The following is a 24,273-nucleotide window of genomic DNA, read 5'->3' as shown; positions in this document are numbered from 1 at the left end:
TTAAAGGTTTTTTTTTTTTGACAGAAATAAAAATTTGCACTGTCTCAGATAATTAGCTATTTCCTTACTCGATTACTGTGAAGGGAAAACACTCACTATGATATTAAGTGAGCCTAAGGACTCACCCTGCTTTTATTTCCCCATGTCTCTTTTCTCACCATCCTCCAGATGAGAGATGGGGGTGAAATAAAGGCATTTCTGCTCCACCATGCCACCATGTTTCCCTTCAGGCTGTTTCCAGCTAATTTCACCAGCATGGTTGCAATCCCACCCCCCTGATGGGTGCTGTTGAAAGAGCAGATGGTGGCTTTGCCTCTGCAAGGGGCTTTGTCCTCCCAGGGAGTGAGGGTGCTGGGAGTGCAGCAGGAAGGACACCCCATATCCTGCTCTGGTAGTTTCCACATCACCCACCTTGGGGCTGACCCCAGGCAGGGGCAGGTTGGCTGGGAGTGTGTGGGAGGACCATTGTCCTAGTGGATCCCATTGGCTGGGGACAGTGTCCCACAGGGTTCTGAGTCCCCTACAAACCACACCACATTTTTTCCCCTTTGCCATCCTCTCACCTGTGGGAGGAGGAGTGAGATCCAGCATGGCCCCATCCCAGCATCCCCCATCAGTACTCCCCAGCTCCTGTTTGTAGCCAGTGAGACTGATTTGGCACACCACAGCACTTGCCAGGGGTGAGCAGTGGCAGCAGAGCAGGTGACAGCTCAGATGTATTGATCACTCAGATCTGTGCTGAGGAGCTGGGGCTTCTTTCCTCAGCAGCTTTCTTCCTGGCTGCACCCCAGAAGGAGGTAGGATTCAAAGGCCACCCCCACCCTTCATCCACACTCTCCTTAGCTGCTTCTGAAGAGAAAGGCCCACAGGAAGTGCTCACCTTGATGCTGTGGAGGTTACAGAAGGAGCTCAAGCTAGAAGACAATGTGTTTTCCACTGCTGTGAAAAGAAACCAAGTCCCAATACACCTGAGACAGTGCTACTCTGAGCTCCTGGCTGAGCAAGGAGCATCTCCAAGGCAGGGGAGGGATGGAGGGGATGTTCAACCAGTCCAGGGAGTGGGGCTGGCTTGGCCCCCAAGTTCTTGTCCTCACAGCAAGGAGGACATCTGGGACACCTGGTCATGGCACTTCTGTCAACCCAAAGGCCACAGAGTGAAATGAGAGAGGGGTGTTTGTGCACAGATTTGGGGAAGGGGGCAGGGAAGGGGCTTTCTGGTGACTGTCCATGTCTGTCACTCAGTGTCACTGGCTTAGGATGAAGGCTGGTAGTACTGGTGGGGAAACTGAGCCAGGACATGGGCATTTGGGGAGCAGTGGGGAGGAGGGTGATGGTACAGGGTTGCTGAGGCCAGGGGGCTGAAAGACCTGTGCTGAGGGTGCCAGTCAGTACCTGTGTTCACAGGGACAGGCACCTGCAGTCATCTGGTGGGGAACTTGGTTACAAACAGATGTCCCAATCATGAATGGAGAAGAGGGAGTTGTTCTGCTGTGTCATGGAACTCTTCAGTACCACTTGTGATTATTTTTTAGAAAGCTCTGGGATGCAGAGAAGGACAGCAGGTTGTGGTTATAGGATATCACTGTTTTACCAACTCTCTCCCATCCCCATCTCAGAGACCCCAAAGTCTCCCTCATCGGTCACCAGAGATCTCACTTTGCCACCGCCCCTCTACACCAAGATCATCTTTGCACTGTCTGCCCTTCGCATCACCTCCCACAGCAGTGACCTGCCAGGCTCCCTCCATTCCTTCTTTCTGAGCTAGAATGTTGCCAGGCCAGAACTTGAGGCTATTCCTCCTTCTCCCCAAATTTCTGAGTATCCCCTGTGGGATCTGCACCATTACAGAGCTCTGCTGCTGAGCTGAGGGTCCTGGTTGGGAGAGGGACCCCTTCTCTGGGAGGACAGGAGAAAGGGGATGAAGAGTCACTTTTTCCACACCTACTGGTAGTTTAATTTAACTTTTTTTTTTTTTTAAGCTCAATCAAATTTCTGGAGCTTGAACCTTCCCTGACTGCTGTGTCTTGTTGCCTTTTTGCTTCTTTCCCTTCTGCTTAGGCAGCTACAGCAGATGCTGTGAGTCTATAAGTTATTCAGCAGTGATCATGCTCTTCCTTGGATTTAAATTTCCACATGTTTCCCTTCAGGCTGTTTCCAACTAATTTCTGCATTTGCATAATTCCCCCCTTAGGGATGCTCTGGCACAGCCCCTTCTCCCCCGCTTTGACAAGTTCATCAGGGATTCAGGCTATTAGTGGAAAAGACTCTAATTCTGTTGGCCCTTTAGCCTGCTCCTTCCCCATGCAGCTCCAATTAAAAAAAGACAAAGAAGCAGTTTGGGGTTCAGAGGCATGGGCTGCCCATGGGAAGTGGGCTGAAGACTGCTGGACCCCCCACCCTTAGAAGCCCCTGGAGGGAACCAGCTGGAAGAATTACAAATTTAGAAGCAAATGCTGTATCTTATTGTAGATTCTGGTCTGGCAGCCCAAATAATTTTGTCTCAACCAGAATCAGCAGGGACCCCCCCACCCCTGCTGATTCTGGGGTACTTGAAGGGGAGAGATGAGGAGGGCTTTAGCTGGGACAGCACTGAGCTGGGGTGGTAGGGCTGGTCACCCCTGCTGCAGATGCACCCACAGACATCCCCTCTCCTGAAATAATGCTCTTGCTTGGTTATTTGGAGGGATGGACATCCAGGAAGGCTGAACACATGCAGTAGAGGGGAATGAAAACCATCACATGGGTGCCAGGTGAGTCTCCCCCTTATTACTCTTCTCTAACACCACCTCATCTCTTTTGGACATGCCAGCCCTTCCCTGCAAATTCTGCCTCTCTGTCTGCCATCAGAAGCAAGATCTGCTTATTTCCTCCTGATGTTTGTATTTTTCTGTCCCTCTTCAAGCAGATTTTATGCTTCTAATACACACAGATGCTCCTGTCCCTAATTCTTGTCCAACTACACAGGGTGGGAAAAAAGCCTACACCACCATCCTGTTCTTGGTAGTCTTTGTCCACTGTGATCTACACTGAAATACACCTCCCTCCAAGATACCCAGACACCAGATAGATTATAACATCCTTCAGGAACAGCATAAACACCTCCAGGTTTAAGTGAGTGTGGGACTCTTGTGAAGCTCGCCTCTTTGATAGCCAGCTCCACATTATTACAAACAGAGTCTTTTCTCCTGCTTTTTTATTAGTTCTTCCATGTTAAAAAACATAATGGGAACTTTCAGACCAACTTCTGTACAGGTCTCTGATGCACTTCTCTCTTTTATGGCTCAAGTACAATGGCAATCTCAGACATTAACATGCTTCTTTAGGATGAAATGTACATTTGAATGGCACCCAGCTGGAGGAACATGCTGCATCTCTTGCAAAGCTGGCTGCAGCCTGCCCAGAAACTCTGGGAAGGGAGTGAGGGATGCCCAGAGTCTGCCTGCAGTCTCCTGCACATGGGGAAAAGAGGCAACAGGAGAGCCAGAGAGAGGAGGGCGGTCAAAGGTGGATGCTGGAGAGTGGGGGTGAGGCATGGCTTCTTAACTCCAGCCCTTTGGGGCAACCACCGCCTTCATACCCACTTCTGAAGCATTTAATGTGTTGCTGACAATATACAAATAAGCAAAAGTAAGATGTATGGCAGGGGGTGCTTGGTATTTCCTTGTTACCAGAGGCTTTTGGATGGATGGAGATACCTCTCTCCAAGGCATGGGAAGGAGTGTGTTGAGGTCACCCTGTGTCTCAGGCTCCTTCCACGTCTCCTCCTTCTCTGGATCTTGTCCCCTAACAAACAGCACTCCCACCCCAGATTCTGCAGGTTTTGTCAGCCTTTTCTTCCCATCCCTCTTTGTGTGCAGGGCCCTGACCTAGCACAAGGAGTGGAATTCTTCAAGGCCAGCACACCTCCCAGGACACTTCTTAGGTAGAGATTTCCATTACAAAACTTTTGAGGGCCCAGCACTCTGGGATGGCAACCTTATGAGGGCTCTGACTTGGGATCATCATGGCAGTCACTGTTAACACAGAGAAAACCTTGCTGTCTCTACCAGCTTGTGCCAACAATAGGAGAGATGGTGTGCAACCACCAGCCTGCCTTCCTCCTTGGGATGTTCTCCTGTGGATCAGGGGCCTGTCTGCAGAGGGATGCAGAGAGCATGCCTGTCGGTCTTGTCCATGCTCTGTCCTCCTACTTCACTGCAGCTGAGGCGTCAGGCCACCCCATGGCACTGAAGTGGGAATGCTGTCCCCATCACAGATGTCTGGAGACCCCACCAGGACTCTGGCCTCCCAGAAGAAGCAGCAGTCATTCCCTGGCACCATAACCCCTCTTCTCCCTGTGCGTACCCTTCATGGGCCAAGCCTGGGCAAGGGATGGATCTCCCAGCTGCGGGGCAGAGAAGGGAAGCTGTAGCCCCCGACTGGGGTGGTTGCACCAGCCCAGCAGCAGCGTGTGGTTTCTCTCCTGCACATCTTCCACCAGGCAAATGTGCTCCTCCTTGTCCCAGCAGCCGGGCTGGTGCTCAATTCCCTGTTGTTAGACGGTCACATGCCACAACCTCAGGGAGAACAGGAGTCCACTGTTTGTCTGCAAGAGGAAGAAACCTGCACAGGACATCCATGCTGGGGCCCTGCTGTGCAAGCAGCCCTCGCAGGCCCCGGTGCTCTGTGCTCCGCAGGAAAGCTCAATCCCAGCAGGGTCAGTGGCCAGGGATGGCAGTGACATGCAGGTGGCAGCTACACGTGGCCCCCTTTGGAGAGATAAGCAATCAGCGCTACCACCACCCCGATGTACACTCCTGTGCCAATGGTGATGGAGAGCGCCGCAAGGAACAGGGCTCGGCGGGAAGCTGAGCTGGCCAGGTGAAAATCTCCTTTGGAGACAGCCTTGCTGGTCTGGAAGGAGAAGAAAGGCTTGTTGCTCACAGCTGTACCAACCTGGCCTTTAACCAGCATGCAGTTGTTTCATTTCTGAGTCAGTGCTTTGGGCCACTGCACCCCATGGAGGCTGGGAACAGACAGCAAGGTGTCTGTCAGTCTGGGAGGGCTCAGAACAGCAGTGCCACCTGCACACATTTCCCCTGGATTTTGCCTCCAAGGGAAGCATGGGCTTCAGCTACTTGTCTGAGAGCACCCCTCTGGGCACACAGCCAGAGCTGTGAGAGGGTGGCTGGACTCTTGTGAGACCTCAGTGCATGGCGTGATGGCTGTGTGGTACTGACCAGATACCAGTGCACCCTATACAGAGCTCTAATGAGAACTGCCTAGGCTCAGGGAGCTGACTCTTGATGGCATGGTCTGTTGGTCCAGCTCTGCTGCCATCTGATTTTTCCTGCATGGGGTTTTCAGCTGAAGCCTATTTGCTGCTGAAGGGCTGATGAAACTAGCAGTGGAGACAGATCCTTATCTCTCTGGAAGAGTATGGCAACTTCCAGCTTCTCTGAGTGCTCAGGGCATATCCCAATATGCTCTTGTTACCTACTACTTGAGTTCAAGTTTCCAGGTGGGCGTCAATGCACTCAATGTACAAAGACAGCAAACAACGATATGGTCCTTGCCTCAGTGAGTGAGCAAAGGGGGTAGGTATAGAAAATGGAATTAAACTGCCCCACCTACATCACCACGTGGAGAGTGCACTGTGCTATCTTGCACTATGTGGAAAATGTGAAATCAACTGCTCCTTGGGGTCCTAATTAATTAATGCTTCCCCTGCCTCTCACCAACTCTGTGCCAGAAACTCATGTAATATATTTTTCCACCTCTGTTCCTATCCTCTTGATTTAACTTCTTAATGCCTCCTCCCATCTATTCTTGGTACAGCAGCATCTATGCAAATGTGGAGTAAATCCTCTGGCTCTGCATGAATTATTCTGGGTCAACAGCAGTGTAAGTGAGCCCAGGCTCCAAGCTAAGTCCTCAGGGACACAGCAGTTCCTGTGAGCTGCTGCAGCCTGAGGGCCATTGCCTCTCCAGCCTCTGCTGGCATTGGTCAGCCAATGTGCATCAGAAACAAGCTCAAGAGAGGAGCTGTGGTGTGATACAGACACCAAGCTCCCCTTTGCCTCCAGCCTCCAGAGCAGCCTGGCTCCTCTGGCATGAGCTGCCTCAGTCTGGGTCATGGTGTAGAACCTTCACATTACTGGAGGATGGGAGACAGGTGGGAAAATGCCATTTTCCTGAACCTAGCTGGAGGGTGAAAAGCTGGGCAAGGGGCCAGGAGGAGCCCCAGTTCCCTAAATAACAGCCAGAAAACCCAAAGGAAAAGCCTGGCCTCCAGTAACCCACACCAGAAGTGGAGGGGTTCCAACCCCACAACAATTGTGGAGACATCCAGGAGCACCCTTTGTGTCAACCCTCAGAGTGATGGCCATGGCACAGAGATGAGCCCCAGATTCAGAAAGGTGCTGGTCACCTCCATGGGCTGTGGAGGCTTTCAGGGCCCCTGCTGTAACACTTGGCACATGCAGGCAAGCAAAGGGATTCCTTACCCCTTGGGAGAAGTAGAAGGCAGCAATCCCCAGGGGCCAGAAGCAACACAGCATGGAGAAAAGGGCTAAGCCCAAGTGGTCCCGGGGGGGCAGCATCAGGAAGTGATCCTCGCTTTCGCTGTCACTGGAGGAGTCGCTCTGCAAAACCAGATGGATTCAGCACATGCCCACCTGCCCATGCCACTCTGCAGGCTGCATCTCAGCACCTCGCCTCCCAGCTCCCACTCTCTCCTGATCCCATCACATGTTCTCATACAATTCCCACTGGCACATTCAAGGAGTAAATTTCAGAAATATTTTAGACTCTTCAGCATGGTTTGATGAGGAACAACGTAGCTCAGCAAATTGGATTCTCGGCTCCCTGCCAGAGCAAATGCTGGGGGTCTGGGATTTCCCTGCATTAGAGAGAGTCTTAAACTGAAATATCTTCAGCTTTGGCAGAACTGACTGTTTGTCAGCTTAAACAAACTTAAACAAAGTGACTTATCCCCATTAGAGTCTAGGAGATCAATATCTTGCTAAACTAATTTAGGAAGTGAGGGAAAGCATTTGAAGTGGAGCCTCCATTGCAGGGCAGCATTCCCTGTTCCCTTAGTGAGTCACTGCTCAGTGGCTGTGGGGAGCCCTCTTGCCTTTGGGCACTGCTGGGCCAGCCTCAGACCACCCTGTAGGTGATGTGTCTTGGTGGGGAAGGGACACAGAGGTGGGGACATCCCTGCTGCCGTCTGAACAGGCTGCGTCACCCACACCAAAAGAAGCAGAGCTGTGCTGGGTCATCAGGCAGCAGCTCCAGTGGGCTCTGGGACCCTCTCCCACCTCTCAAGATCCTGGATGATGTTTCCCAGCCTTGGCACCACTGTTCAAGCTCAGCACAGCAAGGAGGCTGCTTTGTCAGCTCTCATTCTTCCCATGCAGGATTCATCCTGTCTTTATATATATATATATATATATAAAGCTTTCTCTCAGCTGCTGCCATCATGCATGTGAATTTTGCTCTTATGCAAGAATTGCTGTTTCTCTTTAGCTCGAGTGCCCCAGCAGCAGCTGGCTGCCCTTCTCAAAGCATTCCCATTTCCCAAGGGTCCTGCAGAGACCCACATCCCTTTTGCTCCCAGCAGCAGGCAGCCAGGCTTCTCTTAAGGAAGCTGACTTCCTTCTGAGGTCAGCAGTGAGGAAAAAGGAGCAGAAATTATAAGGAGGAAAAAGAAATACTGGGTGCACAGGGAGGCTGGTGAGGCAGGAGATGGTAGGATTGTGGGGGGAGTTCTGGGTAAAGAAGGGAGAATAAATTATCAAGAATTTGAACCAATGTCCAGAAAGAATGACCACAGGAGTTTAGTGCCATCCTACCTGTCCAAGCTCACCTCATACTCCTGGAGCTCCTCTTCCTCCACCTCATAGGAAACAGTTTGGATACGGATGTCACTCTCTACCAGGCAGGACCCTGGTGCCTCTTGCCCTTCAGGAGCTTCAGATGAAGACTCTTTGCTCTCTGTAAAAGTGGTCTCGCAGCTTTCCATCTTGCTGTCCTTGGCCTTGAGAGCAGTCTCATCCTTCACGAGGATGAAACTGGGGCCGTACAAAGCCTCAACAGCCAGCTGCAGGGAACTGGCATCCAGCAGCTGGTGAGTCCTGGCACCACCAGTGTTTTGGAATATGTAGGAATACAGTTTCCCTTGGCAGCGATGGCTGGGGTAGTCCTGGCTGTGGTGCTGGTGGTAAGAATAGCTGCTGCCCAGGTGGCCATTGGGCTTGGCCAGGAGTGGGTTTTGGAGCTCACGCACGCTCTCCATGCTGCCGGCGGTGCTGGGGGGAGATCCTGCAGGAGCAGAGGGGTGGGAGAGAGTAGGCTGTTATTTCAGCAAGGCAAGGGAGCACAAAAGCACAGCCAATGTCAAGAGGCTAGTGGGAACAGAAAAAATTGGCAATACTGGAGAAAACAAGACCCCTCCCCACCTCTGCACAGCTTGAATGCTGTGCTATCTCCTCAGGTGGCTGCAAGATAAGGATGCAACCCTGCAGTAAGGTTATCTGATTCAGGCTGGATTAGCATGAGGACTTGCTGTATCTATAATGCATCTTAAGTTGGCCATGTGCGGCCTGACAGGAAAGGACCTACTGCATCTTTTCTGCTGGTTCATAATGTGTGCTGTGACTGACAGCACAGAAGCAGATAAGAGACTGACAATCATTCAAGGAGCCTCCCTGGCTTCCCAAAGTAGAGGGCTGCATGGTGAATTATATCCCACTGGACATTACACATACACCCAACTGGCTTTCAGGTGCATGGGAAGTTCTGTAGGACTCATCCAAGCCTGAACTGGGGCTGAAGCGAGTGCAGTGAGCCACCAAGGGAAGCCAGGGGGCTGCTGTGAAGACATGGAGGTGGTGTTTAGGCTGGGGTGGGAGTGCTGGATGCTCAGCCAGCTGCGAGGAGGAACAGAAAGATGTGGACATTAAAGGGGAGACTCCATGCAGTTCGGTCATCCCTTTGAAATGATGAAGTTTTGAGTAAATGATCCATCACATCAAAGTGATGTTTAAACCAGCTCCACCCCTGGGTACAGAAGCAGCCAGACATCCTTGGCTCTGGGCCAGCAGCTTCAGAAAATGCTGAGTCCAGAGGAGATCCTCAGCTACAAATGTCAACATGGATTTCTTCCTCAGGGAAATTCACCTCCCTCTCCCTTCCTCCATTTCAGAGTACTGAAGGCTTGTACTGTTCTCATTTTTTTTTCCCATGAAAATTTTTCAGATGAAATATTTCCACCCCTTTCCTTCAGAGGAGCATTTACTATTTTGGTTTCCCAACCCATCTTGGAACAAAGAAAAAGTACAGTAAAATATCAGCATTCTCAGGAGAGAGAAACAATTACTTTGCCCTCTTCACTCGCTGAGCCCCAGGTTCTACAGTCTCTTTAGCATTTTCCCAGCTCCCCGACCATGCCACCTTATTGCCTTGCAACCTCAAATGTTCTTGTTCTCCTTAGAGACCTGGGTCACTGACTCCTCTGCAGGATGCTGTGCAGCAGGGTCACACTTCCTCCTGCTGTAAGAGTCCCTGAGGTGCACTAGGTTTTCTGACAGACAGCACATCATCTTGGGTTTAAATCTCAAGAGCGAAATATAAATAGAGCAACTGAAGACTTTAAAAACTGAAAAGCCCAAGCGGTCCTGTTTCCTTGGCCAAACTCTACCACACCATGCAGATGGAGAGCCATGCATGGTTTTAAATGGACCTGTCCATTGGCTTTGTTTGGGCAGTGGTCATCACATTTTGGAAATCTGCTCAGGAAAATGGAACTGTTCAAAAGCCCTGTTGTGCTGCTAAAACACTGTGCATTTTGGTGAATGCCCTTCACTTCTCCCTTCCTAAAACCATTCCCTGCCTTCCACAGTCTCCCACCTTACTTATAAAGCTGGTAGTGGCTCGTGCAGCAGATGGCCATTAAGTATTTTCAAAATATTTAAGGGAGATGCATATTTATAGCAAAGATGGTTTTATTTTCTGCACAGACACGGAGAAGCTCAAAGCTACATCCCAGTTTTCAGACAAGGAAACCACAATCCTCTTCTTTGCTTACCTTAACATGCAAATTAGATTTCTAATAAAATAACCTAATTTTTAACAAAACGGTAAGGAGAGTCACCAAGTGTCATTTGAGAGCAGCGGCCAAAGCAGGAGCCCAGTGCTAGCGAGAGAAAATTGACAGTTTTAGTACAGCGTCCATGCCTTATTTCAAGAAATGATTCTGGCAGCAAGCTAGGGTAGGAAGGAATGGGATCTTGCTGAGAACTGCTGAAGGGAGTCAGTTCCAAATGTGCTGAGCAACACCAGCAGAGGGACCTCGGGCAGGCTGCTGGCCCTGGGCAGCAGGTGCTGCCTGTGTGGAACCTGCTGTGCTTCTCATGTGGGTCCTCAGCAACAGGCTGGAGAAGGAGCAGAGCCACACAGAAAAGCCACACGTTCACAGCAGCAAGCACTGGGAAACAGAGAGTGGGAGGGGGAAAGAAGGGAAAGGAGCTGGAAGGAATTGGAAACCTAAAAGGCAGTTTGGGAAGTGCCAGGGAAGCAGTGTGGGAGGAGTGCATCTGTGCAGCTGGACTGCTGCTGGACGTGGACTCTGTTGAGTCCCAAAGGATGCTAGAAGGGCTAGTGGGAGATGTCTGACTGACCTGGGCTCTGGGGAAGAGGCAGCAAGGGCTTGCAGGCAGCAAATGTCCTAGGGTGAACATACCTTGGAAAAGTAACAGTGTGGGTAGCAAAAGAAATCACAGGAAAAAACTCCTCAAGTATGAGGAAGTCTGTGAATGTCAGCTGGGCAGGGCTGAGGCTTCATCCCAGGGAAGTGGGGTGAGCTCCAACCTTTCTGGTCCCTCAGATTGTCCTGGAGCTGTCCTTAGAGCAGAGCCAGGATCTTAGAGCTGCTGCACAAAGCATGGACAGGGCAGGGATACAGCTAGAACGATTTAGCCTGTGCAAGTCCTGTACCCTCCGGAATTAAAAAAGATTTACCTGTACTAAAGTTTCTTTTCCTTGCTGCCTTCCACTCCTGGGAGTTGGGGCTCATGCTCTCCCTGGGAGACTGCAGGGACAAGGGAAAAGGGCAGAAGAAAATCTCACAGTGCTTCTGATCAATAAGCAAGGGAACCACCAATTGCAGCCTTCGTGCCCAGTCCTGGCATTTGTCAGCAGTGGGGAGGGGACAATGAGGGCCAGTGTCACAACATGCTAACAGCAGTGTGCTCAGCCCTGCTGGAGAGCAGCCAGGCTGAAACCTTCCTCTCCAACAGTGGTGAAGGTGTGAAAGGATGCCAGTCCCAGAGGGGTTAGAGATGCTTCCCCCTCCTCAGTCACCAAGATCAGCACATCACACAGAGGCTGTGTACAGAATGGTCTGGGTTTGCAGGTCCTGACAAGGGCCATCAAGCCTCTAGAGATGACATTAGAGAGGGAATGGCAGAGAGGGCGAGGCCCAGCCCTGCATGCACATGTGCTGGGAAGGAGAGAGTCAGACCAGCCCTGCAGTTGTCCCCAAACCCCACTTGGGTTATCTGAATCCTACAGGGAATTTAGCTACATAGGGACTTAAAAAAGGAAGCCTAGTAATAAAATAAGCCTGGTGAGAAAGAAAGCCTGTTAATAACCAAGCTTGGGGAAAGAGGAGTGAAGTCAGAAGATGAAAGCAAGAACACAGTAAAAGACAAAATTGTCAAAGAGTGGCCATTGATTGCCAGCAAGACTGGATAGCATCCATCAGCCCCATGGGGGTGGTCTGGGCTGTACTGGCAGCAGGAAATGGAGGTGAGATGGTGCTGGGTGCACAGGGGGGATGCACACACACAGATGTGCTGCTGGGTGCATGGGGGGGGATACAGATGTGCTGCAGGGTGCACAGGGGGGATGCACACACACACAGATGTGCTGCAGGGTGCACGGGGAGGATGCACACACACAGATGTGCTGCAGGGTGCACAGGGAGGATGCACACACACAGATGTGCTGCAGGGTGCACAGGGAGGATGCACACACACAGATGTGCTGCAGGGTGCACGGGGAGGATGCACACACACAGATGTGCTGCTGGGTGCATGGGGAGGATGCACACATACAGATGTGCTGCAGGGTGCATGGGGGGGATGCACACACACAGATGTGCTGCAGGGTGCACAGGGAGGATGCACACACACAGATGTGCTGCAGGGTGCACGGGGGGGATGCACACACACAGATGTGCTGCAGGGTGCATGGGGAGGATGCACACACACAGATGTGCTGCAGGGTGCACAGGGAGGATGCACACACACAGATGTGCTGCAGGGTGCACAGGGGGGATGCACACACACACAGATGTGCTGCAGGGTGCATGGGGAGGATGCACACACACAGATGTGCTGCAGGGTGCACGGGGGGGATGCACACACACAGATGTGCTGCAGAGTGCACAGGGAGGATGCACACACACAGATGTGCTGCAGGGTGCACGGGGGGGATGCACACACACAGATGTGCTGCAGGGTGCACAGGGAGGATGCACACACACAGATGTGCTGCTGGGTGCACAGGGGGGATGCACACACAAGCATACACACACACCTTGGGCACACCTGGGAGGAGGCAGACTGCGGTGCCCTCGTTGAGCTGAACCATTGCTGCAGCTCTGCTGCTGCCTGACAGCTGCTGGCTCCCCACCGAACTGCCTCCCCCTGTGCACGGCTGCTCCTGTAACCAGCTGGCTGAGCGGGCCCCCACGCTCCCCAGCCTGGCTGCAGCAGCCCCCAGCAGAGTGGGAAATGCACAGCTGTGTTGTGTACTCTCAGATTCTTAAGGCAAATGCTGGGTAAAATGAGCCAAAATAAGGCACGAAAATAAAGAGGTAGCAAATTTAGCTTTGTATTTCACAGATCTCACCTCCACACCACATCCCCTGAGGCAGTTCTCAGAGGGACCCTTGGCACAGATGCTGGCTATGATAAGCCAGCTAATGATGAATTAAGTAGCTGTTCCAGGAATCAATCATCATTTAATTGCCCTGTCAAGCAAACACTCTGCCTTGCTTTCCGGGCTCATTAGCAGGTTGTGGCTGTGGTGCATGTCCCCAGACTCCAGAGAGAGAAGGTTAGCCCACCCTGGCTGAAGGCTTTCCCCTTCGGGACAGCACCACGGGAGGTCGGTGCCCTCAGGCATTGGTGTCCTGCTGCACTGCCATGCCCTGGCTGGTCTGAGGGCAGGGGACAGCGTGAATGCCTGCTCCTGATCCAGCTGATGTTAAGCAGCACCATGGCCAGGTACAGCTGCCATAGCCCCAGGACAGATGTGGACCCACACCTGATGGAAGAGGAAAGTAGAGGAGATTTTTTGAACACCTGTCCCTGGGCCCAGACCTTCCTAGAAGCTCTCAGGAGGTGCTTTGGATCTTCTAAGCAGAGGCCCAGGTCCAGTCAGGACACAGTACCTCTGCCTCAGGGCATCCGAGCTTGTGATTCTGCTGAAGAGAAAACCATCTCACAAGAGCTGCTGAGAAGCAAAGGCACAGCATTGCCTGGGAAGCTGTCATTTTGGAAAGGGGGGGAAGGAATGGCTGTGAGAGCTCATGGACAATGTGTCTGGCAGGAGTGGACCAAGCCCCCTCTCAGCCATAGGAGCCCATGCAGCAGCATGGACCCCTGGCATGTCCCAGCCCTGAGCCCTGCAGGGTGAACCACAGCTCAAGGGGAGAAGGAAGTGCTTTCATCAGCCCCACAGACATGATTGCAGAAAGCAGTTTGGCTCCAGTCAACACTGAAGCACTCCCATGGGTGCTTGTCTGACACCACTGCTTCTGGCCTGGGCACAGGACAAGCATGTAGACTGAGGGGCTGCTCATCCCTGGGGTGTAACAAAGCCTCCTGGGAAAGGTTGCTGTGGCATCAGGTGAGGTGGCCTGGGGGCTGGAAAGGTCAGAGGGGTGATGTGGAGGAGGCAGATCTCAGTGTGGGGCAGGAGGGAAGGGTGGCGAGACATGATGGCCCCAATGGGGGTGGCAGAGATGGTACCCGGAGAAACAAAAGAGCACAGTAGGGAGAGCAGTGGGAAGGGAAATGGTGGGCGAGAAGTGTGGGGCAGGGGAAGCAAAGTGACATCTGAGCCAGGCAGAGAAGAACCCTGGCCACCAACATGGAGAAGAAAAGGGCTATGAAGCTGATGGAGGGGAAAGAGCTGGTGAGGACCAGGAGGGAAGGAAGAAGGTGACACAAAGCCTGGACTTGGATTAGAGAGAGGATAGCTGAGGGATTTGTGATGTAGAGAATCTGATTCACACCTTTGATGCAGCTGGTTTGATAGAGCTGGAAAGGAGTGAATAAAATGCTTGTTCTGATCTCCTGACAGGTGGAAAGCCAGTACCAAAGGGCTGCTGGCTCCAACAGAGACTAAATTGCTCTGAGAATTGGGATGCCATGGGCTGCTTTTCAAGGATCACAAGTCAAATTGGGCAATTTCCTGGTGGAAACTGGGTCTTTATTGTCTCTGATAAAAACGTTTCTCTGCAGCAGTGTTCTGACCCAGCTATGCTCAGAACTAAGGTCCTGCTCCTGATGGTAGGGAGCAGCAAATCCATCCCTGGGGCTGGCAGGGAAGAACTGGACTGGTTTTGGAGAAGCCGTTCCAGGGGCTCCCCAGATCTGGGGCTCCCACCCCTCTCTGTCCCCAGCTCCGGTGCCAGCAATCCGGACACACTGCCCGTGCGCATCACATCAACAGGGGAGCAGTGGAAACTCCATCGCCTCCAGGCAGCATTCCCACAACACCCGGCTTCACCCCGGGCGTGCCTGCACACACGCAGGCTGTGCGGCGCCCCAGCGTGGTCGTGGCTGCCGTGTCCCCCGCCCCGGCCGCGTCCGGCGCTCGCCAGGCGGCCACGGCCACCAGGTGTCCCCGGCGCGCCGCGCAGCGCCCACCGCGCCAACAGCACCGCCCCGCACCAGCAGCCCCGCACCAACAGCACCGCACCAACAGCACCGCACCAACAGCACCGCACCAACAGCACAGCACCAACTGCACAGCCCCGCACCAACAGCCCCGCACCAACAGCACCGCACCAACAGCCCCGCACCAACAGCACCGCACGAGCAGCACCGCACCAACAGCCCCGCACCAACAGCCCCGCACCAACAGCACCGCACCAACAGCCCCGCACCAACAGCACAGCACCAACTGCACAGCCCCGCACCAACAGCCCCGCACCAACAGCCCCGCACCAACAGCACCGCACCAACAGCCCCGCACCAACAGCACAGCACCAACTGCACAGCCCCGCACCAACAGCACAGCACCAACTGCACCGCACCAACAGCACAGCACAGCCCCGCACCAACAGCCCCGCGCCAACAGCACCGCACCAGCAGCACCGCACCAGCAGCACCGCACCAACAGCACCGCACCAACAGCACAGCCCCGCACCAACAGCACAGCACCAACAGCACCGCACCAACAGCGCAGCCCCGCACCGCCCGCACAGCCCGCGCACTCCGCACCGTGCCGCACCAACAGCCCCGCACCGCCCGCACCGCCCGCACCAACAGGCCCGCACCGCCCCAACAGTCCCACACCCCCCGAGGTCACAGTCCCGCACATCCCGCACCGCCCCGGCCGCTCCCGACCCTCAGCGCAGCGCGGCCGGGCCGGCGGCTGTGGGCACAGCCTGGGTCCGGTGCCGGTGTGCCCAAATCTCTGGGGAAGGCTACGGCGCCCCAGCACCCCACGGCTGGCGCTGGCTCGTCTAGTGAGGGCACGGCGCCGGCCCGGGGCCGGAGCTCACCCAGCCGGCCGGGACGCGCCCCGCCGTGCCCCTCGGGCAACAGAGGTACGGGAAGGGCTCATCGGGCCGGCGACGCGGGAAGAAGGAAGCATGGATGATGATGGAAATAAAGCACATGGTGGTGTGGGTGGCTAGGTGTAAAATTAGCAGGTTTGGACTCTCTCGGCATGGCCTTTTTTAAGCAGGAGACGCAAACAAGTTAATAAGGCGGCTGTCGGAAGTTCTGCAGGCTGTTCTGTGTACCTGGGACCAGGGAGGAGAGCAGGCAGGGTCGGGGGCTGCTCCTGCGGCTGGTCCGGAGCTGGAGGGCAGCAGAGTCGCCATGGGGTGCCCAGCTGAGGCACAGCAGAGTGGGTGACCTGACTGGTATCACTGGGCCAGGGAAGTGGACCAGGACAGGATCAGGGATGGGCAAGTTCTGAAGGTTCCAACATCCACAGTGGGACAGTCCTCGGCCTCAGAGCACTCCCGATGGGTTTGCACTCAAACAAACAGCAGCCCTGCAGCAGCCTCAACAAGAAGCCCCTGCGAGGGGCTTTAAAGGGGCACATGACACCAAACAAAGCTGATGCATTGCTCTCACCAGAGGCTTCTTCACTTTCCTGTATGGGGACCCAGCAGGGTTGCTGGGAGGCAGTGGAAGTCAGGGCAATGACTCCCAGATGTGGTCGCTGCTGGGACTGTCAGCATCCCCAGCCCTTTGAGGCATTACTCAGTGAAGACAGTTTTGGAGGCTGTTGGGCTTTCACTTCTCATCTGAGCCAAAAAATACCAGCTGAGGGTCAGAGGAGACTAATTCCCCTGCCTGCTACAGCATCTAAATCACTGTCCTGGAGAAACATGAGCTCAGACTGGGTCTGGGATTCAACCTTCTCTTCCTCAGCTCAGGACCACCCTAAGGAATTACACTAAGACTGCTCTCTGGAGAGAGGGGCATTGGCATTCTGCCCTCAGTGTAGAAAACCTACTTAGAAAGATCCATGTATGCAGAGGCACTGAGAACCAAACTCACTGACACCTGGGCTCCAATGCTTCCAGCACAGAGGCAGCCCAGCCCCTTGCCCCAGATCAGGCTCCTTGCTCAGAGTGCCCAGAGGGACAAGTATCCCACTGGACTGCTCACAGAGGTCCTTCAAGATGTGTTTACTATCAAGACATTCTCTCTGCTGCAGGAAGATGCACAGAAGCTCTTGCTGGCAGATTGTAATTTTGCTCATGGCTGATTTTCCTCTGCTAATGACTACAGTCCTCGATTTCACATTAAGTTTTCTCCATCACTATTTATACCCAGTATTGAACTGAACACAATGGTTATCCTAAATGGCTCCATGCTCTTCTCCAAGTAGGCACTTTTACCCAGACCCTTTTCTCCAGTCCCATCATCTCTGCTTCAAGGCTCTCCTGCTCATGAGGTCCCACAGGCCATTCGTGGCTGGTGTTATTATGGGACCCTGCACCCCATCATCCCCAGAGACCACTCTGAGAGCATCAATGCCCTGTGCTGGAGCAGACCTGTGCCTCATGCTCCCCTCCAGCTGTGTTCCCCCTTGCCCTGCAGCCCAGCCTGGGACCACATGCAGGTCTGCATCCCAGGGATGATCTCCCTTCAACATCCTGGCACCCAGCACAGCAGTGGTCAGGCAGATGGGACCTGCCTTTCTTCCCCGTGAGAGACTTGCACCATCCAAGACCAAAATGGGGACAGGGATGTAGCACTCAAGGTGGCAGCAGTTGTTGGGGGCACAGAAAGATGTCCTCCCCTTCACAGCTGTGTCTTGCTGATAGAGCAGCTTAGCCACAGCACCTAACTCCATGCTCACATCTCCCTGAAAATCCCCCTGTTATCAATTGAAGCTGGCAATGTAAAGCATCTGTTAAGGACTGCTCATTTGTCTCTGTTCAGAACATATCTGTACTCAAATGATTCATTAGCACCCTGAAGGCTGGTGCATGCAGCACCCTCCTCTCCCCACTGCCCTGTTTATTTTATCCATGTCTCCCTGCCTTCAGCTCAGGGCTATTTCCACCTTGCTTACTGTGTCCTGATTCTCCTGGGGATTCACAAGGCTCCTCTGTGGTTCAGATGTTTAATTCATCGGCCAATGATCTGCTCTCTCTTTAAAAATGAACTTAAGTTGTGGAGATGACACTTTTCTAGCTTACTTTTCCAAGCCCTAAGTTTCCAATTATCAGCAATAAGATGATTTCCTGGTCCAGCAAGTAAGTGGATTGCTGTCTTCCCATTTGGCAAACATCTGCAGGCCCAGACAAACTTCAAGGTGTTAAAATTATTACTAGGGTCAAAAAGTGCAATCCAAACCAGATGTTGAGAGTCTCTTCCATATTCCAAAATTCCATATTGCCAAAGAATACTCAAGTGGAGATGTGCCCTCTGAATCTGAGGAGGGGCAGTTCACACTGGTTTATTCTATTGTCAGGAATATAATGAGAGGAAAGGCAGAAGCTGCCCCCAGCCATCCCACAACTGTTGTCCATCCCACAGTATCAGACTCCAGGATGATGCAGAGGATCAAGGCTCTCCTGCTCATGAGGATAGTGCTCATGAGGATAGCAGAGGATAGTGCTAAATTTTCTTCCATATAATATGGAAATAAAGCTGTTACAAAACAATATCACATTTTCTTTTCCATGACCTGGTCAAGTTGCCTTGCTGATGCGCCTCTGGACTGCTCCATCATTTGCTGTATGGATGTTTTCCATTTCCTCCTGGGCGATCTCTCTTCCCAGCCCATGACACCCCCCCCCCCCGGGAGAGGACTCAGCTTGCTTCTTGCACCCATCCAGAGGCACAGTGTGTTGGAAGAGGCAGCTGTGCACGGGGTGAGCTGCACTGTTGGTCCTATGTGGGTTGAGGGAGGACATTCTGCTCGTGGTGCTTCCCTCCCAGTATGTTCCTGCTGCGTGGGGACCCTCTTGTCCTTCCCTGCCTCCATGGAAGTCATGGAGAGCAGGAAGGATTTGCAGAGAAACCTCTGCCCAGCTCAGGAGCAGCATCAGTGTGGCTGTCACACAAGGCATTGAATCTCTGATGTGCCTTGGGCTAATTTTTCACACCAGCTGTTGAGCTTCCAGACACATAGCTTGGGGACAAATCCTGCAACCAGCTCTGGTTTTCAAAACATACCTGGAGTCTTTTACTTCAAAAGGAAGCTGGTTTAGATAATGCACCCAATAAACACTGGGGATCATTGTAGCCTTCCCTTCCAGGCTGAACAAAAGTGTTTGGCTTGCTGTCTTTTTCACTTGACACAGAAACAGCCATAGAAGGACAATTTGGAGGAAACCTGCAACACATTATTTTTCCTCTCTAATGCTGTGCCTTGGCCCTTCACTCCGAAAAGCCAATCATTCACTCCGAAAAGCCATCTCCAGCTCTACAAATAGAGAAACTCTGTCTAAAGATGTTGCTTGAAATTACCACCCTGAAAGCAGCAATGGAGTTGCAGCTCCTGCGAGTGGTACCTGCCAGTCACAGGCTCAGGTCCAGAACTTTGGAAAATAGGCAGGAAAAGGGGGGCAGAAAGGGCAGAGCTTTGGACTACCTAGTGAAGTCAAAGATGGTCCTGGGAAGATGTGAGTACATCCCAACACAAGCACAGGGGCTGTGAGGGGTGCAGACAAACCAAAGTGGCCTGAAGTGCCCATGCCCATGCCAGGGCCCCACAGACTGCTCTGCCATAAGCTCCTGGACTGGGCAGGGATTGGCCCTTTTGGGGCTTGCTCCAGGGAGCTTGTAGGTGGTAGAGGGAGATTTTAAGGACCAATTTTTTTCTGAGTACTTGGTCACTTCTCTGCAAGTGATGATGACGTCTGCAGGCTGGGCTGAGGGCAGGAAGGAGTTGTGTACCGTGCAAAAGCAGGGATCTGCTGTACAAATTCACTGTGCTAGAGCTGCAGCAAATTACTCATTCTTTAATAATGGTGTTTATTACCTGCCTCTGACGGTGGCTCAGGGAGACAAAGTGAAGTGGATTCAGCTCCCCAAAGCTTCAGCTCTGCCAGCTGTTTTTATGACACAAGAAACTTTTGCCAGAGAAATGCAGTCACTGCATTTTGGCTTGGGTAATTTCTTCTCATGACAATCCACAAAGTAACCAGCAACTATCCTTCAGAGACCAAAGCTATTTTTTTCCTTGCGGGTGGCAGGCAGGCTCAGACCCCACTTCTCTGGTTTCCCCTGGTATTTATATAGTGCTACCTTCCTCCTGGGAAAAAGGTTTTTACTGCTGGCAGATCCAAGCTAAATGAAAGGGGAATTTATCTTTTTCAGAAGCAAAGGAAGCAGCCCAGTAAAATGGGTTTGGGAGAGCAGCATGGCTTTTGCGAAACCCACAGCAGCTTCGGAGAAGGAATTATAAACAGGCACTGGGTAGAGAAGGAAAGTATTTCTCATTGAAACTCCTGAACGAGTGGCTTTTTCTCCCAGACACAAAATGGGAGGTCATCCTCAGGGCTACAGGGAGATAGTGCTGCTCAAAGAAGGGGGGTGCAGCTCAGGGAAGTCGTGTCGTTGGCACAAGTCACGGCACCCTCAGCAGCTGTATGTGCCCAGGTCCCCGGACTGCTCCCCTGCCCAGCTGCATCCCGCCCATGGCCGGCAGTGGCGTGGCTCCCGCCGGCTGCTGAGGCTTCTCAGAAGAACAAAACCACCCCCAAACTTCAGCCAGCGGCGAGCTGCCACCCGGGGAGGGAGTCCTGAAGGCAGCCTGGGTCCAAGGTGTCATTGCAATTGCTCCGACATATCTGGCCTCCAAAACTTTGGTTGAAATCCTTACATTTTGGCCACCCCAGAGCCTCTGACGAGGTAATTTGTCCCGGTTTCTCCAGGTTGTAGCCTTTCATTTTTACATCCCCCAAGGTATTTTCTGACCCCCTGGCGCCAACTCGAGCTCGGCGCGAGGCTGCCTTTCCCTGGGGACGCGCTGCCATCCCACCGGAGCAGCCTGGGGACGCTGGGGACGAGCTCCCGGAGCCCCCGGGAGCGCCGACCGGCCCGGGTGCCAGCGGGGTGCCCCCACCCGAGAGCCGTGCGCGGGTCCTTACCTGCGTGCCGAGGGAGGGCTCACCCGCCAACTTGGAGCACCGGCGGCGGGAGCGGAGAGGCGGCGGCTGGCATGACGGCGGCCGGCAGCGCTCGGCGGCCCCGCCGCGGCCTGTGGCCGGGTGGGCTCCCGGCGGCCCTGCGGCGGGCCGGGCCGCGGCCGGGGGGAGCGGCGGGAGCGCGGAGCCCCGGGCGGTGCGGGGTGCGGCGGCGCGGGGCCGGCGGGAGCGGCTGCGGCCGGACCCGCTTCACCTCCGCAGAGCCGCGCTCGATCGGCGCTGCTGCGATCAGCGGCTCGAGGGCTGGCCGAGGGGAGCCGCGCCGCTGCTCCCGACGTGACTGCTTCTCCTGCTGCTTCCGAGAGCACGGCACAAACTCTCTCCTTTCTCTCCGGATCGCTGCATTTCCCAGGGCACAGCCCTTCCCACTCCCCCAGCGAGGGAAAGACCCGGTGCCAGCCAGCAGAGTTTAAAGGAAAAGGATAAAAGCGATTTCTCGCTGCCCGAGCCGGTGCTGCGGGGACCGGCAGCCCGGCCTGGGGGCTGCACCCCAGGGACAGCCAGCTCGTTTGCTGGCTCAGTCAGGTATTTTTCTGCCCTGCTCCGTAAGAATCAGGGTGGCAGGCTGATTCGCTCCACACACATCTGGGCATCGCTCCGATTAGCGGAGGTAACCCAGGTTTGCACCAGCACGGCAAGAGTCAAGACCACAGCCTCACCAGCCCATTCTTCCCGAGCCCCTTTCCCCCCGCTCCCCCAAATGTCCCGGGGAGCTCGTGATGCTCCCTCCCGTTTCGGCAGCTCCCTGAGCCCTGTACCGATGCCCTGCTGTTCCCTAACTCCCTAGGTGTCCCCCTAATGGTTTTCCGCACCTCAGGACCACCCAGCCCCGAGACGGCTGTTGCAGATATACACACGCGGCCGGAGCCTGGTTAGCCACAGCGACCTGCTCGAGCGGCAGAGCCGCCCGCCTTCAGCATCCTCAGCGCTGCTGTGCCACGAGCAGCCCGTGACAGGGACACCCAGGTGCGACCCTCAGCCGCCCGTGGCCACCAGCAATACTGCCCAGCTGTCACCCTCTGCAGCCCACGGTCAGGCTCCCGTGGGGCTACGCTGTGTCTTCTCAGCACAACGTGACTTTCTGAAGGTCCGGGCTTGTCTCTAACACCTCCCAGCTTCTTCCAGGAGCTGAACTGACAGCTGACGGGCTATGTACCATGGCAGCTGGGTCTCATGGTCCCATTACCCGAGGGGCTGGGCACTGGCTAGGGAAGATGGGCAGGGCTGCCTCCCCTCTGCTCCAGCTCTCTCAGCTGCACATCTTTCCAGTAGCAGCAGAGACACCCTTCTGAAAAGCTAAAAGGACTGAATTATGTGGGCTAACAACAGGACTGAAATACATGTGTTCCCCAAAGAAGCAGTGACAGGTGGCCAGCTTTCCCTCCCTGGGGGTAATACCCGTGTCCCAGTGTTGGCAAGCCAGCAGGTCTGGGGAGGATTTGAGCCCAGAATGCAAGCCCCAGGCTGGGGGCCTCAGCAGGGAAGCTGTCTTTGAGGATGTCAGCCAGAGCACAAAGGCTGCTGCTATGAGCAGAGTGATCTTCAGGGAAAACAGGTCCCTGTGGCCAGACACAGCCAGCATAGTTTGAGGGGAATCTAAGAAGGAAATGGTTGTCCCCATGTCTCTAGGGAGTGGGACAGATAGGAAAGGGCTAGGGGAGAAGTAAGGAAGTCATGCATCTCTGCCATCCTAGGTCTGTCAATCCAGATTAGAAGAATGCTTTGGAAATGGCGTCAGGATGTGACTTGGGACACAGGAACAGAGCAGATGACTTGTAGGGGTTCCTTCAGCCCTGATGACTCCAACTGCAGCAAAGTCCCAGCAGATGTGAAGTAAAGCTCTGGCTGTGCACACCTCAAGATACAGTGTGGGGCTGGGGTGAGCTGCAGCCCTGTGAGGAAGCAGGGGAGTCAGTGGGACTTGCTATGGCACGGGTAGGAACAAAGAGGGTTGGTGACACTCACCTTACCTGAGACAAAGTCTCCATAAGGGCCCTGCTCATGTCCTTGGGAGCTTGTGGGGACGAAGTCACCACTGACTGCCTCCTTCCCAGTCCTGCTGTTTGCCTCAGTTATGAGATCCCGTGCAGCCCTGTCTAGCCAGCATGGGTAGAGTAAAGGCAAAGAGGCCCCATTCCTCAAGGACAGTCTCTTGGCAGGGATGGAGAGGCTGTGGAGTTACAGGGAAGCAAGGCATGCTCAAAACCCCATCTCTCCCTGTCCTGTGGGAGCATGAAAGAAAAACTCAATTGCTGGATGAAGCATCTTCATGTCTTGCTAAAGCCCAGAGAGCTTTGTTGGCTTTTCCACACGCAGAAGGCTGGGAGCATGGAGGATAGCTCTCCCAGGGGCATCTCTGCCACAATGGTGTGCATGGTCACCTCCACCACAGCTGTCCCTGCACAGTTCTGGCCAGCTCCTTCCATCAGCTGGGAATGGCTGCTCCATCCTTCACCAGAGCCACGCATATCCCTGGAGTAATGTGCAGGTGCAGCAGTTGCCTGGCCAGGCAGAAGGTTAACCCTCACCAACTTTTACAGATATACTGCTTAGCAGCAGAGCTGCAGCACTGGTTCTCCTGCTTGAACAATGAGAAGGTGACATTATCATCCCAAATCAAAGCCTCTCTGACCTCGGGTGGCTCCGAGAGAAATGTATGCATACACAGATATGTACATGTTTGTGGAGGTATGGGAAAATCAGCCTAAATGGTGTGGTTTGGGGCTTTGCTTTTATAACCACAGCCATTCAGTCCAGATCTGAGATGGGCAGTGTCCCTGGGAGGTGACATGAGGCAAGAGGCTGTGTTACCTAGAAGAGTCAGCCAGAGATAAAACACTTCTGGGGCACTGAGGACAAGCTGCCAGTTGGAAACTTTCCTGCCCAGAAAAAGAAAAGGGACAGAGTCTGAAGGGAATGTAGCAAAATGCACAGAGCCTCCCACTCCACTGAAACTCCTTGTTGTATTTATGCATCCACTGGGATGCATGAAATGAAAATGGATATCAAAATGGCCCTTTGCTCTCAGCTGCAAGGGAGACTCTGTTGAGAACCCATCCAACAGAAGAAAATGAGATCTCATTACATTAAATATTAGCTGATGCACTATCCCATTGGACTTGTTATACAATCCAAATGATGCACCTCTTAAAAAAATAATTAGAAAAAATGTTGCTGGAGATATAAAATACAAAAGGAAAAGGCTATACTTGTGTTTCAGGCCTGCCTGGCATGGAAAGGTGGGGTTTTGTTTTTGATTATGTTCTCTCAAACATTAAAATCTGCCTGCCAATACGTTCTGAGCTTCACATGCTTCATTTAACTACAGACATAGCAACAGATAAGTATGCCATGACAAATTTGGTAAC

At 53.5% G+C, this 24,273-nt stretch overlaps 1 protein-coding gene across 3 annotated transcripts; it reads right to left on the bottom strand.

Moving 5' to 3' along the window:
- Nucleotides 1–3,175: 3,175 nt before the first annotated feature.
- SYNDIG1L (synapse differentiation inducing 1 like) lies at nt 3,176–16,636 on the bottom strand. 3 transcript variants are annotated; one of them, XM_071426821.1, is made up of 5 exons: nt 15,785–16,636; nt 11,002–11,071; nt 7,850–8,304; nt 6,486–6,623; nt 3,176–4,893 (listed from the first exon to the last, which is right to left on the bottom strand). In XM_071426821.1, exons 1-5 carry the CDS (start codon nt 15,899–15,901, stop codon nt 4,735–4,737), a joined length of 939 nt encoding a protein of 312 aa, XP_071282922.1. In that variant the 5' UTR covers nt 15,902–16,636; the 3' UTR covers nt 3,176–4,734. The 3 variants fall into 3 exon arrangements, 2 of the variants coding, with proteins under 2 accessions (XP_071282922.1, XP_071282923.1); XM_071426822.1 differs by lacking the exon at nt 11,002–11,071 and having other exon boundaries at nt 15,785–15,806; XR_011679169.1 differs by lacking the exons at nt 3,176–4,893; nt 6,486–6,623; nt 7,850–8,304; nt 15,785–16,636 and adding an exon at nt 8,313–10,177 and having other exon boundaries at nt 11,002–15,544.
- Nucleotides 16,637–24,273: the final 7,637 nt, after the last annotated feature.

Source organism: Agelaius tricolor, unplaced genomic scaffold (genome assembly GCF_023055355.1).
Source record: "Agelaius tricolor isolate 1412-34295 unplaced genomic scaffold, bAgeTri1.0.p SCAF_5, whole genome shotgun sequence".
NCBI lineage: Eukaryota > Metazoa > Chordata > Aves > Passeriformes > Icteridae > Agelaius > Agelaius tricolor.
Note: the sequence above shows the minus strand (reverse complement) of the source record. Positions and strands in the feature narration are given on the sequence as shown.

Coding starts and splice junctions, on each gene's coding strand:
- SYNDIG1L (XM_071426821.1), bottom strand. CDS start 15,901: ATGTGCTTTATTTCCATCATCATCCATGCTTCCTTCTTCCCGCGTCGC. Junction 11,072..15,784: donor GGCGCGTCCCGGCCGGCTGG/GTGAGCTCCGGC, acceptor TTGTCCCTGCAG/TCTCCCAGGGAGAGCATGAG. Junction 6,624..7,849: donor AGGAGCTCCAGGAGTATGAG/GTGAGCTTGGAC, acceptor CTGGTTTTGCAG/AGCGACTCCTCCAGTGACAG.